A 13,743-nucleotide genomic window follows, 5' to 3' on the forward strand; every position below is an offset into this window, starting at 1 on the left:
TTGAAAACAGGATTGGAGAAAGATATAATTGGGCAACTTTGAAACAAAGAAAGCAATTTCATATTAGATAAAATAGAATATAACTCAAATATATCATAAAGACAAAGAAAGGTGTTATCTATAATAATAAAAGTGCAATATGCTAATTAGACCAGACAGCAGAACAACCTTCCGGACATCATTTCGAATGTCCTTCTGGATGAAGCCGCGGGGGCCAAGGCAGAGGCAGTTAGGGGCAATCAGGCAGGCAGGCAGAGTGGTTAGGGGCAATCAGGCAGGCAGGCAGGCGAGTGGTTAGGAGCCAGCGGTTTCGGGTTGTGAGAGGGACATCCCCTGAGGGGTCCCAGATTGCGAGAGGGTGCAGGCAGGGCTGAGAGACCATCCCCCCACCCCGTGCATGAATTTCGTGCACCAGGCCTCTAGTAGTCTCATAAGAGTAGCCATAACTAAGAAGATATCATCATGGCCCTATATATTGTATAAAATAAACTTGAAATATAAACCAACAACTAACAGACTGCATGGAGGAGATAAATCAATAGTTGGGTTTAAAAGTTTTCATACATTCTGCTCTGAAAATAAAAAAAGTAGACAAAGAGGAAACAAGAATAAAGAATATTAAAAGGACATGATTAATAACTTGATCACACATGGAACAGTCATAGGAATTAATCACGCACTAAGCCACAAGGGCATTATCAATATATTCCAATGAATTGTCACCCTATGGACTATCTAGACCACAAAGACATGAAATTAGAAAACAATAATGAATGGATTGCTGTAGAAATCTCATGTGTAGATTTCTAAAAACATTACTATTTTAAAAAGTCGTTGCTTAAGAGGAAGTAATAATGGAAATTATAAAAGAAAAAAAATGAAACCACTATGTCAAAAATTTTAGGGGAATTTATAACAAATTATTCAACTCTAAGATTCATAGAGTTCTACTCTAAGAACATAGAAAAGCAACGGTTTTATTTTTTAAATTACAGTTTACATTCAATATTAATTTGTATTAGGTTCCAGTGTACAGCACAGTGGTCAGATAGTCATACACTCCACAAAGTAAGATTTAGATCAAATAAGTAAGAAGGAAGGAAATAAAAAAGATAAGGATGAAAATAGAAAATTTAAAATAAAGGAAAAGGGGACGGAAAATTAACAAAAGTTAGTTTTCTGAAAAGATTAATACAATAGGCAAAATATTTGTCAAAGTTTGATTATGAAAAAGATGAAAACAATATGGAATGAAAAAGGAATAAATACAGACATAACGATACAGATTTACTAGTAAAATAATAAAATATTATAAACAACTACATATCAATACATTTGAAAACCTAGATGGAACACACTTCTAGAAAAAAATGTGAATGCCACAATTACCACGATAAGAGATAAGGAGACCTTGAATACATTGCTAAGCACTAAAGAGAAAAATGGTAACTTCCCACCCCCTCAGGCTAAGATCGTTTTCTAGGTAAGATACCCTGAACTTCATGGATCAGATAGTTTCTATAGTTATAAGTTGTTCCAGAAAAGAGAAAGATAAGGAAAAAGCTATCTCACTCATTTTCCGATTTATTGTAAAATCTTTATATCAAAACCAGATATGAACTGAACAAGAACAGAAGCTGTAGGTATCATTTCAAATCCTGAGTGTATAAAACCTCAATGAACTATCAGCCGACTAAACATATTACGAAAAGGGGGGTTAACCCAGGAACTTGAGGTGGTTCTGCTTTAGAAAGAAAGGTCAGTTAAGTTGACCACATTAGTGAACAAAAGGGAAAAAATAATGTATCTCACTAGATATGAGAAAATATTGAATGGAGCTCAAACCCTTAAATAATGAAGCTCTCGGGAGCGTAGTTATTTGAAGGGAACTTCCTCCTCCTGACAGAGGCTGTCCTCTAAAAATGTTCAGCAAAAATCGTGCTCAACACCTTGCGGACGGGTCACGAGAATTCTCGTGTTTTCTGTTTGAAGGCTAGTGGCCAATCACGAGAATTCTTTAAAAAGCTATAAGCTTGTAAGAACATGTGATAAATAACCTCAAAATGCAATAGGTGTTTAATTTTAATTCGTGCCTTTAACATTTATGTAAAACGTTTTTTGCACTCACTCCTTCAGTAGAAACTTATCTGGCCACTGGGTAAAGGTAGCAATAAAACTACTGGCCCGCAGTGTGTTAGAAACTTCCCTTTGAGGTCAGGGACAAGATAGAGATGCTCGCTACCACCCTGCTAGTCACCCAAGAGAAACAAATAATAAAGATGAGGGCAGGGAGCAAAGAACAACAGTTGTTACTATTTGGAGATTATAAATGTATTTAAATAACCTCTGAGAATCAGTGAGTGATTAGAGCTAGTAACAGATTTCAACCAAGTAGCCCAGAAAATGAAATTTCTAATAACCGTAAAACTGGCAAAGTCAGCTAACAAAAATGTCCAGGACTTTCATAGAACGCAGTTTGTGATCCTATGTGAATACAGCCATGTGAATTAATAGAGGGAAATATTCTGTTCATGGATGCAGACTTAATATTGTAAAAGATGTCAGTTCTCTTACAATTTATCTATAAATTAAAAAATAGAGCAATCAAAATCCCAGGAGGATTTTTTTTTTTGAGACTGATAAGATGAAGCTAAGGTTCATATGGAAGTATAAATACCTACAGTTTTCTGAATCAGCCTAAAAAAGAAAAGCAAAAAGAGGGGATTCACCCTACGTAGGTGACACTGCAAAGCCAGAGAGATTAAAACAGGATGGTAAGGGCGCAGGGACAGACCATGCTAAGTTCAGCACCAAGTTCAGCAACACAGGAAAATGCACACGACTTCGGAGGGAAGTAGCCTCACAAGTTAGGAGAAAAGTGGACTTTTTTTTTTTTTTTTTTTAAGTATGTGATGTTAGAAAATTGCCTTAGAGCAGCGGTTCTCAACCTGTGGGTCGCGACCCCTTTGGCGGTCGAACGACCCTTTCACAGGGGTCGCCTAAGACCATCCTGCATATCAGATATTCACATTATGATTCATAACAGTAACAACATTACAGTTATGAAGTAGCAACGAAAATAATTTTATGGTTGGGGTCACAACATGAGGAACTGCATTTAAAGGGCAGAAGGTTGAGAACCACTGCCTTAGAGTGTAGAGAGAAATGAAATGATAAGCCTATCTCACCCACCATTTAAAAAGTCCAGATTGTAGAGGTAGATGTAAGTACAACAGCTAAAATATAAAGCCAATAGATAAAAACAGAGAGTAACTGAGAATTTGGAGTAGGGAAAGATCCCCGAAAGACCAATGATAATGGAAAAATAGAGTAATTTGTCTACGTCGGGCTGAGTACTGGGTACTAGGAGCTGCCTCATAAATGTCAGTCTCCTCATTTCATTCCCTGGTCCAGACCTAGTCAGGGACACCAAGGAGGCAGCCTGGCTGCTGTATGGCTCCCTGGGGAGAGATGGCAGGGCCGAGTGGCCGAGGAGGGCCTTCAGAGTGCCTGAGGCAGAACCTGATGGTCTCTTTTCTTGGTCTGAATTGCTGCTCTGTCTGGGGGTTCAGCTCGCTGTCTGGAGGAATGTCTTAGCAAGAAGCCTCCCATGCAGGCCTGGGTGGCCCAGAGACACCAGGCTCAGGTCATCAGTGTGGGCCCTGGGCATCTGTGGCCGTCCTCACCGTCGGGGTGAGTGTGGGTCACGCTAAAGCAAGAGATGGGCTGGCCAGTGGCACCTCCCAGCCACCCCTGCTGAACTCCAGAGTCATGCCAGGGGCTTGTTAAAAATAGAATGGAAGGCCCCGCCCTGCCGCACCGATTCAGCAGCTGTGGGGCAGCTCAGGATCTTTGACTCAGTTTCCAAGTGTGGCCAACCTGGATCACCTCTCCAGGGTCCAGGAGATGAGAACTGCTCAGCTCCCAGGGGTGCAGAACTGCCTGGGGAGAAAGGGGTATACAGATATGTAAGTTTGCCGGGGGCAGGATGAGTGGGAAGTGCAGTGGTTAGGATGGGAGGAGCGTAAGGAGTCCAGCCTGAAGGTGCCAGTGAGAGCCCAGCTGTAACCAAACTCTCCTCTGTGATGCCCCCTCCGCCCGCCCCCTCGGTTCTGACCCTGCACTGGAATGGTCTGTGACTTGCCTGCTTCCTTCACTAGCCTGGGAGCCCCTCGAAGGCAAGCACATTGCATGCATTCATTCATTCATTCATTCATTCCACAAGTATGTATGAAGACATTCGCATGCCAGGGGCAGGCCCATTATAATGGGGACGCAGGCTGAGTCAGCCCACTAGAACTTCCAGTCCGGTCAGGAGGCAGGCAGGGGGAGCGAGCAGCTCCAACCTGTGCTAAATGCTGCGGGGGAGAATCAGCAGCCACGCAATGGGGACACTCATCCCCCACTTGCGAGGGCTGGATGGTGATGAACGGGGCAATTAAAGGAGAACAGGGAAGTGCTGCAGCCCCACAGAGAGGTACGTGCGGCCTGGGCTGGGGACAGAAAAGGTCAAGGTGACTGCACTTCAGATGGGAGGGCTGTTCTGGGGGATGAGGCCAGGGTATGGGCTGGGGCCCCCGCAGAGCCCACGCGCAGGCGTTTTTTCTTCAGTGCTGGGCCTTGTGGTAGGGACAGTGAAAGGTCCTACCCTCCACTCCCCAGGTACCCAGCGTGGGACCTGCCCCGGGGGCAGCTGCCGGGAATGTGTGGTGAATGGGCTGCTCTTCTCCAGCCGGACTGGGGGCCTGACCCCAGCTCCTGCCACTTCCTTCCCCGTCATCCCCCTCTGTTCTGGGGCCTGGGCCAGCTCTCCTTCTGGGAACCAGCAAGTATTCCTTCAGCACCTGAGCCTCAGGAGGACTGGGCTCCTCTGACCTCGCAAGTTAAGAACCGTGTCCGCTGTGTCCGTGAGAATTCAGTGCTCCGCCTCCTGGGGAATGGCTCTCCCCTGGGCAGGTGGTCTAGCCAGGGTCTGGGCCTTGAGGGCATCCTGGGGCTTGGTGGGTGTGCACTGGTGTGAGGGCTGCATGGGCATCTCTGCTCAGTCCCTGGACAGTGAGCCTCAAGCTCTGATGGGAAGGGCAGGCCCTTTCTCCCCCTGGGGAGGCCCTGGGCCCTGATGGATCTATCCGAGCCGGCCTCGCACTCTGGGACTTGGGCCGTGGCGGCAGCAGTGGCCATGTTATCGGTCCATGTGCCGGCCGCCCAGTTCACTCTTTGCCCTCTGTCCACCCCAGAAACCCTGGGGGAGGGGGATGAGCAGCTCAGCAGATACAGGAGGAGACGGAGACCCCTGTGGGAGGGTAGTAAGCTCCCTGCTTCCCAGCAGGTCGGTAAAGGTTAGCCAACGGGATTGTCACTTCATCTTGGGCACCTGCCCGCTCCCGGGATGTGCAGGACTGAGCGGCAGCACTGGCTGGGGCTCTGGTGGGGCTCCTGGAAGCTGAAGATGGTCCCCCTCAGCAGCTAATCCCCCACTTGCTAGTGTAATAAGCAACAGGATGCCCTTTCTGGCTTTTCAAATTGGTAGCAGTTACCATTAGAGTCTGCACAATCACAGTACACTGTTAAGTGAAAAAAAGCCATGACCTCCATTTCTGTGAAAACTGCGCATACTTGCTTCTGGAAAAGACTGAAAGGAAATGTATCAACCTGCTAACGCGACTGCGACCCTTACCACTGGTGGCATTCTCTGATAAAATATTTCCCTTTTGCTTAGCTACATCTTCTAGTTTTTCTACTGAGTATTGTGCCATTAAAAGGAACAGGGGACAGAATTTGCCAGGAGCAAACTCAGTGTTATGTGGGGAGAGGCTCAAGTGGGGGCTCCTGGCTTCACCAGGAGGGTGGGCCTTGTTTGCACAAGTGAATGAGCGGGTTGCAGCCTGTGGGCCAAGGGGAGGGGGGGAGAACAGGGAGGGGCCTCCCCAGAGCCACCCAGGAGGGCACCCCAGGCCGGGACTGGCGGAGCTGGTGTCTGGTGCCCGGTCAGTGTCAGCCGTGCCTGGGCGCTGCCTGGTTCTCGCAGCTGCCCCACTGGCCGGGCTGCTCCTTGAGGGCAGGGCCGGCTGAGTCGCTGGCCAGGCGCCTGCGGGAGGGAGGGGACCTGGCCTCAGCGCCGCCTGGCTGGCCCAGGCAGCCTGTCTGGTTCCAGGAGCGTGCAGGTCTCCAGTCTCACTTCCCCTCGGGCCTTCTTTTTTCTAGATCCACTTCCCGGACGTGGAGCGGGTCGAGTGGGCCAACAAGGTAAGGCCAGGGCACCGTGCGTGGGACTGACCTCGCTCCAGGGCTGCCCCCTGCCCTCTGCTGAGTCACCTGCAGGGATGGGGGGGCGGAGGGGAGGGACGGGCAGCATGTGGGCCCAGGCCCTGCCTGCCCCAGGGGTGGTGGCCTTCTCCTGTCTCTCCCCTCTTAGCCCTTACCTCCCTCCCGGTTCTTCTCATCACCAACGACTTCCTTTTCTTTGAAAAACCATGCTTTTCCCTGTGTCAGTAATGCATGGGTGCAGCAGGAAAGTCAGGAAATACAGAGTAGACAGAAAAGTGCAGCCTCCAGCGGCCTGGCCCAGAGAAGCTTCCCCGGAGAGGAGGGGGCTGATTGCGCAGCTGCCTCTGGCTTTGGCCGGGTTCCCAGCCCAGATCCGCCAGCACTGGCCGGGCGAGCTCGGGCAGGTTGCCTAACGCCTCAGAGCTGGCTCCCTCCTCTGTGCAGTGCAGTGATTCTGGTCCCTGCCCGTGCACTTGGTGCGAGGATTACTGAGGCGATTAATGCACCACAGTGCCTGGCGCATCGTGGGTGCCGGGTGCCGGGATGGCTGTCATCACAGGTGTGACGGCTGCAGGGTCACAGGGAGCGCCTGGGGCTCGGCTGCAGGTGCCCAGGGTGGGCTCTGAGGCTCCAGGTCTCGCCCCTCCCCTTACAGTGAGAAATCGGACTCTGTTCCTCCCTGACCTGCCCAAAGCAGTCCCTATACGTGAAGGCGTGTGCCGTCCCCCTTGAGACTTTAACACAAACCTCGCGTCTGTTCTGGACAGGAATGACTTGGGTTAAATATAAAAAAAGGATTTCCTGATTGTGTTTTTTGTTAATCCTCACCTGAGGATATTTTTCCCTTGATTTTTAGGGAGAGAGGAAGAGAGAGGGGAAGACAAAAAGAAACATCAATGTGAGAAAAACACATTGATTGGTTGCCTCCTGCACACGCCCTGACCCGGCCGGGGAGGAGCCTGCAACCTAGGTACATACCCTTGAGTGGAGTCGAACCAGAAAGCCTTTGGTTCGCAGGCTGACGCTCTATCCACTGAGCCAAACCACGTAGGGCCCGATTGTTTTTGATCTAAGGCTGCCATTCTCATATTACCCCAATGTCTTTGCCGAGTTCTCTGCCCGGCCGGCATGGCTCAGTGGTTGAGCGTTGACCTATGAACCAGGAGGCCACTGTTCGATTCCTGGTCAGGGCACATGCCCGGGTTGTAGGCTCAATCCCCAGTGTGGGATGGTGCAGGAGGCAGCCAATCAATGATTCTCTCTCATCACTGATGTTTCTCTCTCTCTCTCTCCCTCTCCCTTCCTCTCTGAAGTCAACAAAAAAATATATATTTTTAAAAAACCTGTTCTCGGCCTCTTGGTAAAATTTGGAGGAAGTAGTTTGCTGCTTTAGGAGGAGGGAACAGATTTCTGTGGATTAATTTCTGTAAATTAATTTCTGTGGGCCCAGGGCCTCTGGGACAAACCGTGTCCTGTGCCCCCGGTAGTGTGTTTGTGTGTGCTTGGGAGCCCACAGGCCCCGCATGCACGCTATCTTCTTGCATCAACACACACAGACCAGAGGAGTAAGGCTCCCGGATGGGAAACAGTTACGTAGACGAACCACACACTAGGGCACAAGTACGTCCCAAAGAGCGTAGTGCTCCAGAGGCACTTGGCAAAGGACAAAGCAGCGAGACGGGAGGATGGGACCAGCCCCTAGAGAGGCCCCTGAGAGAGGGGGGGACGAGCCTCCCGCCTCCAGGCTGGGGAGGTGCATCTGTAAACGGAGGCCCCAGCCTGAGAGAAGGAAGAGGAAGACGCCTTTGCCCACAGAGCCTACAGCTGCCTGGCCCTCCCTCTGCTGCTCCTCTCTGATCACTCTCTCCGGGCACCCGGCCCGTCTCTGCTGCCTTCCCCTCCCCGGCCCTGCACGAGGTGCCCAGACCAGCTGTGGGTCACTCTGCATAGAAATCTGCCGGAGAAGGCAGCCTGTTCTGATGGCTAGGAAAAGCCTAAATCCACAGGAAACAATTTGATTCTCTTCTGTGATTTTTTTCCCTTAAACTTCTAGCCAGCTGCTAGTCACTTATCCCACAGCGAGGATTCAGATAATTTATGTGTTAGCACAGGACCAAAGGGCTTCACATCATTGGGTGTAGCGCATGACTGTGTGTCTCATGGGGTTCTGCAAACAGCACCAGATCGTGGGGGCCTGCTGCCTACCCAAGAGTGAGAACCACTGCTGTCGATACCCGCTGTGTGGCGGACAGACGGCGACTGGGCGGGCAGATGGGCAGGCAGGCAGATGGGCAGTGCAGAGTAAGGATCCCATGGCCCTTATATGCATATATTTAAAATAGAATTTTAAAATATAAAATTTTGTTAAATTTTGGAAGTGAAACTTCAAGTTAGGTTTTTAGTGCGGGTTGGGATTAGACCAGAGAGGGCCAGCTCCAAGGCCTGAAAGCGTCATTCAGGCAGCCGAGGGTCTGGGGTGGGGGACACAGACCTGACCACCGAGGGCCTCTTCCTGTCCCCACAGATCATCTCCCAGATCTGGCCCTACCTGAGCTTAATTATGGAAAGCAAGGTCCGGGAGAAACTCGAGCCCAAGATCCGGGAGAAGAGCGTCCACCTGAGGACCTTCACCTTCACCAAGCTCGACTTCGGACGGAAGGTCAGTGCTGTCTCGGGAAGGGCGGCCTGGGCCTTTTCTCTGTCCCCTGCCCCCGTCACGGCTGGCGGAAAGGTTCCCACTGGGCTTCACCGGGGGCCCGGCCCCCACCGGCACTGCCCAGCCCCTGGGCCTCCGTCTAGACCCCAGGCTCCTGGGTCCCAGCACCATCTATGCAGATTTGAGGAAGCCTCACTCAGAACAGAGCTGGGAAACAATTCCAGATTTCCTAAGCCAAAGTTTGAAAGGATGTCATGCAGGGTGGAAGCCAGCCAGATACAAGATGTCCAAGTCACACTGGCTACCCCCGGGCACCAGCTGGGGAGGACAAGCGCTCTGGGAGTGGATAGCACCTCGGAGCAGGGCGTGATGCTGTACCAGTCCATTGATTCTGGCGGTCGGTGTCCAGAGCCCAGACTCGGGGTGAAAGAAGCTTCTGTTTAACATACCTAACCCCACATCCCTATTCTCGACTGCGCTTCCAATGCCACCTCCTGCCCCACCCCTCTTGCCCCAAAGGGCCCCCTGGATGTGAGTCTTACTTTGCTCACCTGAAAACGCATCCCCCAGGCAGAGGACCGTGGGGTGTCATCACCCAGTAAACCGGAGGCCTGGGCCTCTAATCTGCTCTGGAATAAGCAGGTGTCTGAGTGAGGCCAGTCTGCTGAGAGCTGTCTGCCAGCCCCAGGGCAAGGACCCAGCTCAGATGCCCCCTCTCTCCCCCGCCCCGAGGAAGGGCTGGATCAGGCTTCCCTGAGCCCTGGAGATTCTGGCTCATGCCACTCAGACTCTGCCAGGCCTGGCTCGTCCCAGAATCTGCTGGTTCATTTGTTCATTCCGTGTTCACTCACGTATGATATGGAGCATGGCTGTGTACGAGACACCCACCGTAGACAGAGGTGGGTGTGGCTGTGTCCCTGCCTTCAGGAAGGTCCCTGTTCTGTGTGGAGGCAGATGCATGTACAGGTGGATGACAGCATGGCAGTGTACGCACCGTGGTGGAGGAATGCGTGAATTTGGGAGTGGGGGCCGCGGTAGTCAGGGAAGGCTTCCCGGAGGGGTGATAGCTGAGTTGGCATTTGAAGAATTCAGCAGGCGGAGAGAGCCTGCTCAGCCAGGCCGGTAGTCTGGTGGTGCCTGTGGGACGTGGCACTGCTGGAGAGCGCCCCCTGCTGGCAGCAGGAGCAGGCCTAGAGCTGGCTGATCCCGAGGATGCTTTTTATGACCTCAGGGGAACCTGGCCAGGGACCTGCAGGCTGACTAGATGCCCCCAGCCCTGCAGGAGAAGTACCTGACTCCTGGTGTTCCAAGCCCTTCCCTTCCCGTCTCCTCCCCGACCTGGCTTCTTCCCCCCCCCCCTCCCCCACCCAACTCCTCTCCATTTGGGGGCTCACAGAAGACTCGTCACTGACCCTCCTGGGCTCGGCCAGGACCAGTGCACTCACCACAGCCCTTCCTCATGCCCCTGAGTGTTTACAGCTCCCCGATTCCTGTGTCCATGCCCAACTCCCTCTGTGCTGTGAGGACCTTGGGTCAGTGACGTAACCTCTCTGAGCTTGTTTCCTCATCTGTAAGGAAAGGACCTGCCCCTAAGGGTGGTTGTGAGTGAGACTGACGGGCCTGGCTGTGTGCGTGGTGGTGCTTAGGCACCTGGAGGGAACGCCAGGGGGGCCAAACCCAGCTTTGAGCCCTCACCTGCTGTGAGCCCTGGGCTAGGACTTCCCTGCAGCGCAGCGCAGATGCTCACAGAATGGCTCCTTCCTCTCTGTGGTGGGGCTCAGGAGGGCAGCCGTCCCCAGGACTCGCTCTGCAGACGGGTTCTGGGGCTGCTGAGCTTTCACAGGTGTCCGCACACCGACCCGCTGGGAGCAGCAGGCTCCAGGCTGTGGGAAGTCAGTTATGTCGCCCCCGACCCCCCTCACCCCGCCCCCACCGCCCAGGCTTCCACTGGCTGTTCTGGTCTTTAACCCCAAAGCCCTGGAGGCCAGGGTAGAGCCAGGGGCTGAGGGCCTGAAGCTTCTACAATTCTGGGAACTCCCTTAAAGAAAAAGAATATAAAATGAGGACAAAAATGAATGTTAAATAAATATGAGAATGAGAAAATAAACCACAGCAGCTTACACATTTGACATATCACGCATATCAAAAACTCTGGAAAAACTACATAATTTTAATTAACTGCTCAGCGTCCCCCTATAATACTGTTTTCCCTGCATATTTGGCTCTGTGCTCTTTGATAACTTTTCATGGGACAGTGCATATGTGAACATCACTTTCTAGGAGAATAGAGAGATGATGAAATATTTCCTCTAGTCTGATCACATTTTTTCTTTAATATTTTATTATGAAACTTTTCAAAAACAAAATTGAGAGAACCATCTGGATTACACAGTGAGCCCTTTGCTGTGTTGCTTTAGCACATGCCCATGCCTCTGTCCCTCTTGTCATCTATTCTAAAGCGCGCATTTAACACTAAATTCCAGACTGCAGTCTCACCCGTCCACTTCAGTATGTGTATCAAATTCAAATGAAATTTATTTTTGATTCTTTTTTAAAAATCTTTATTCAGATCATTATGGATGTTCCTCTCCACCCCCCCATAGCTCCCCTCCACCCAGTTCCCACCCCACCCCAGGCCCTCACCCCTCCACTGTCCTCGTCCATAGGTGTAAGATCTTTGTCCAATCACTTCCTGCACCCCCCACACCCTCTTTCCCCCGAGAATTGTCCGCTCCCTTTCTATGCCCCCGATTCTATTACATTCACCAGTTTATTCTGTTCATGAGATTTTTTTATTCATTTGATTTTTAGATTCACTTGTTGATAGATATATATTGTTGTTCATAGTTTTTTCTTTACCTTTTTCTTCTTCTTCCTCTTCTTAAAGAATACCCTTCAGCATTTCATATAATACTGGTTTGGTGGTGATGAACTCCTTTAGCTTCTTCTTGTCTGTGAAGCTCTTTATCTGACCTTCAATTCTGAATGATAGCTTTGCTGGGTAGAGTAATCTTGGTTGTAGGTTCTTGGTATTCATCACTTTGAATATTTCTTGCCACTCTCTTCTGGCCTGCAAAGTTTCTGTTGAGAAATCAGCTGACAGTCTTATGGGTACTCCCTTGTAGGTAAGTGTTTTTCTCTTGCTGCTTTTAAGATTCTCTATCTTTTGCCCTTGGCATTTTAATTATGATGTGCCTTGGTGTGGTCCTCTTTGGATTCCTTTTGTTTGGGGTTCTCTGCGATTCCTGGACATGTAAGTCTATTTATTTCACCAGGTAGGGGAAGTTTTCTGTCATTATTTCTCCAAATAGGGTTTCAATATCTTGCTCTCTCTCTTCTTCTGGCACCCCCATAATTCGGATGTTAGTACGCTTGAAGTTGTTCCAGAGGCTCCTTACACTATCTTCATATTTTTGGATTCTTTTTTCTTTTTGCTCTTCTGGTTGGGTGTCTTGTTGTTTTTTTGCTTCCTCATATTTTAAATCTTTGACTTGATTCTTGGAATCCTCTAGTCTGTTGAATCTCTATATATTCTTTATTTTAGTCAGTGTATGCTTAATTTCTAACTGGTCCTTTTCCTTTTTTTTTTTTTTTTGGCATTCTCACTAAAATCCTTGAAGGTCTCACTAAGTTCCTTGGAGGTTTCTGGAAGATTTTTGAGTAATAACTGTGGTTTTGAACTCTATATCCAGTATTTTGCTTTCTTCCATTTCTTTCATTGGTGACATGTTTCTTTGTCTCTGCATTTTGGCTGCTTCCCTGTGTTTGTTTCTATGTATTGGGTAGAGCTGCTAAGTCTCCTTGAGTTGATAGAGTGGCCTTGTGTGCTAGGTGTCCTATAGGGCCCAATGGCTCTGCCTCCCCAGTCACCTGAGGTGGACACTCTTGGTGCACCCCTTTCTGGGCTGTGTGCACAGTCTTATTGTAGTTAAGACTTGATTGCTGTTGGTATCACTGGGAGGAATTGACCTCCAGGCCAATTGGCTGTGGGGACCAGCTGTGTCTACAATGGAAGAGCTGCTGTGCAAGAGATACCCTTATGGAGCAGGACTTGCTTCAGTGTGGCTTTGGTGCTGAGTCCGCCCCTTGAGCATGTTGCTTATGGATGTGTAGAGTTGTAATCTGGTATGGTCTGACACTGACCACTGGGTACACTGGCTCTTGGGTCTCCAGGGAGGTGCAAAGTCAGCCACTGCCTGGGGCCACCCAGCAGGAGCTACAGAGAGATCTGCAGATTCCTCCTCTTTGTATTGGGTTTGGAAGTGCCCAGACAAGACCCAGCTGTGAAGCAAGGCAGGCTGCTGCTGCCAGCCTTGGGCCTTCTTTTAATAGCTTTGGGGCTCCCTGATCCCACTGCTGCCTGTTTGACAGGTTTTAGGCTGATAAAGGACAGGCCATTCATATGCAAAAGCCACTGTGCACAGCTTGGGTGGGGTTGTAAATTGGGTGGGGCTGGGTCTTAGGGAATCACCAGGGCGGAGCAAATGGCTGCCAGTCAGCCCTGCACCGGAGAGGTCGCAGCACAGGAACAATGACTGCTGTGAGCACCTCCATCTGAAAGAAAGCTGCCCTCGCATTCCTGCCCTGATGCCAGACAGTCCAGTTTCTCCCCATATGTGTCTGGGTCCCCAGAGTCTCACCCGGAACAAGAGTTCAGAGCAAGCGGGAGCTTCTATCTCTCTCCTGATTAAAAAAGCAGTGGACCCAGGTGCCAGCCCATTCCGCACTCTGCACCTCCTACCAGTCTCAATGCGCTTTCTTCTTTACTTCTAGTTGTAGTACTTCCACTCAGCCAGCCTTCCCATGGTTCTGGATGATAG

The 13,743-nt window shown here is 50.1% G+C and overlaps 1 protein-coding gene across 1 annotated transcript in view; it reads left to right on the plus strand.

Annotated features, from left to right (window-relative positions):
- The window catches only part of ESYT3 (extended synaptotagmin 3), a 40,769-nt gene that overhangs the window by 6,422 nt on the left and 20,604 nt on the right, over positions 1-13,743 (plus strand). Inside the window, exons 2-3 of the mRNA XM_070391469.1 lie at positions 6,205-6,246; positions 8,792-8,926. Coding sequence (XP_070247570.1) covers positions 6,205-6,246; positions 8,792-8,926 — 177 coding nt within the window. The remainder of the gene's footprint in view (positions 1-6,204; positions 6,247-8,791; positions 8,927-13,743) is intronic.

The sequence above is a fragment of the Myotis yumanensis genome, unplaced genomic scaffold (genome assembly GCF_028538775.1).
Source record: "Myotis yumanensis isolate MYYU_CA2020_CCGP unplaced genomic scaffold, mMyoYum1.0.hap1 SCAF_14, whole genome shotgun sequence".
NCBI classification, from domain to species: domain Eukaryota; kingdom Metazoa; phylum Chordata; class Mammalia; order Chiroptera; family Vespertilionidae; genus Myotis; species Myotis yumanensis.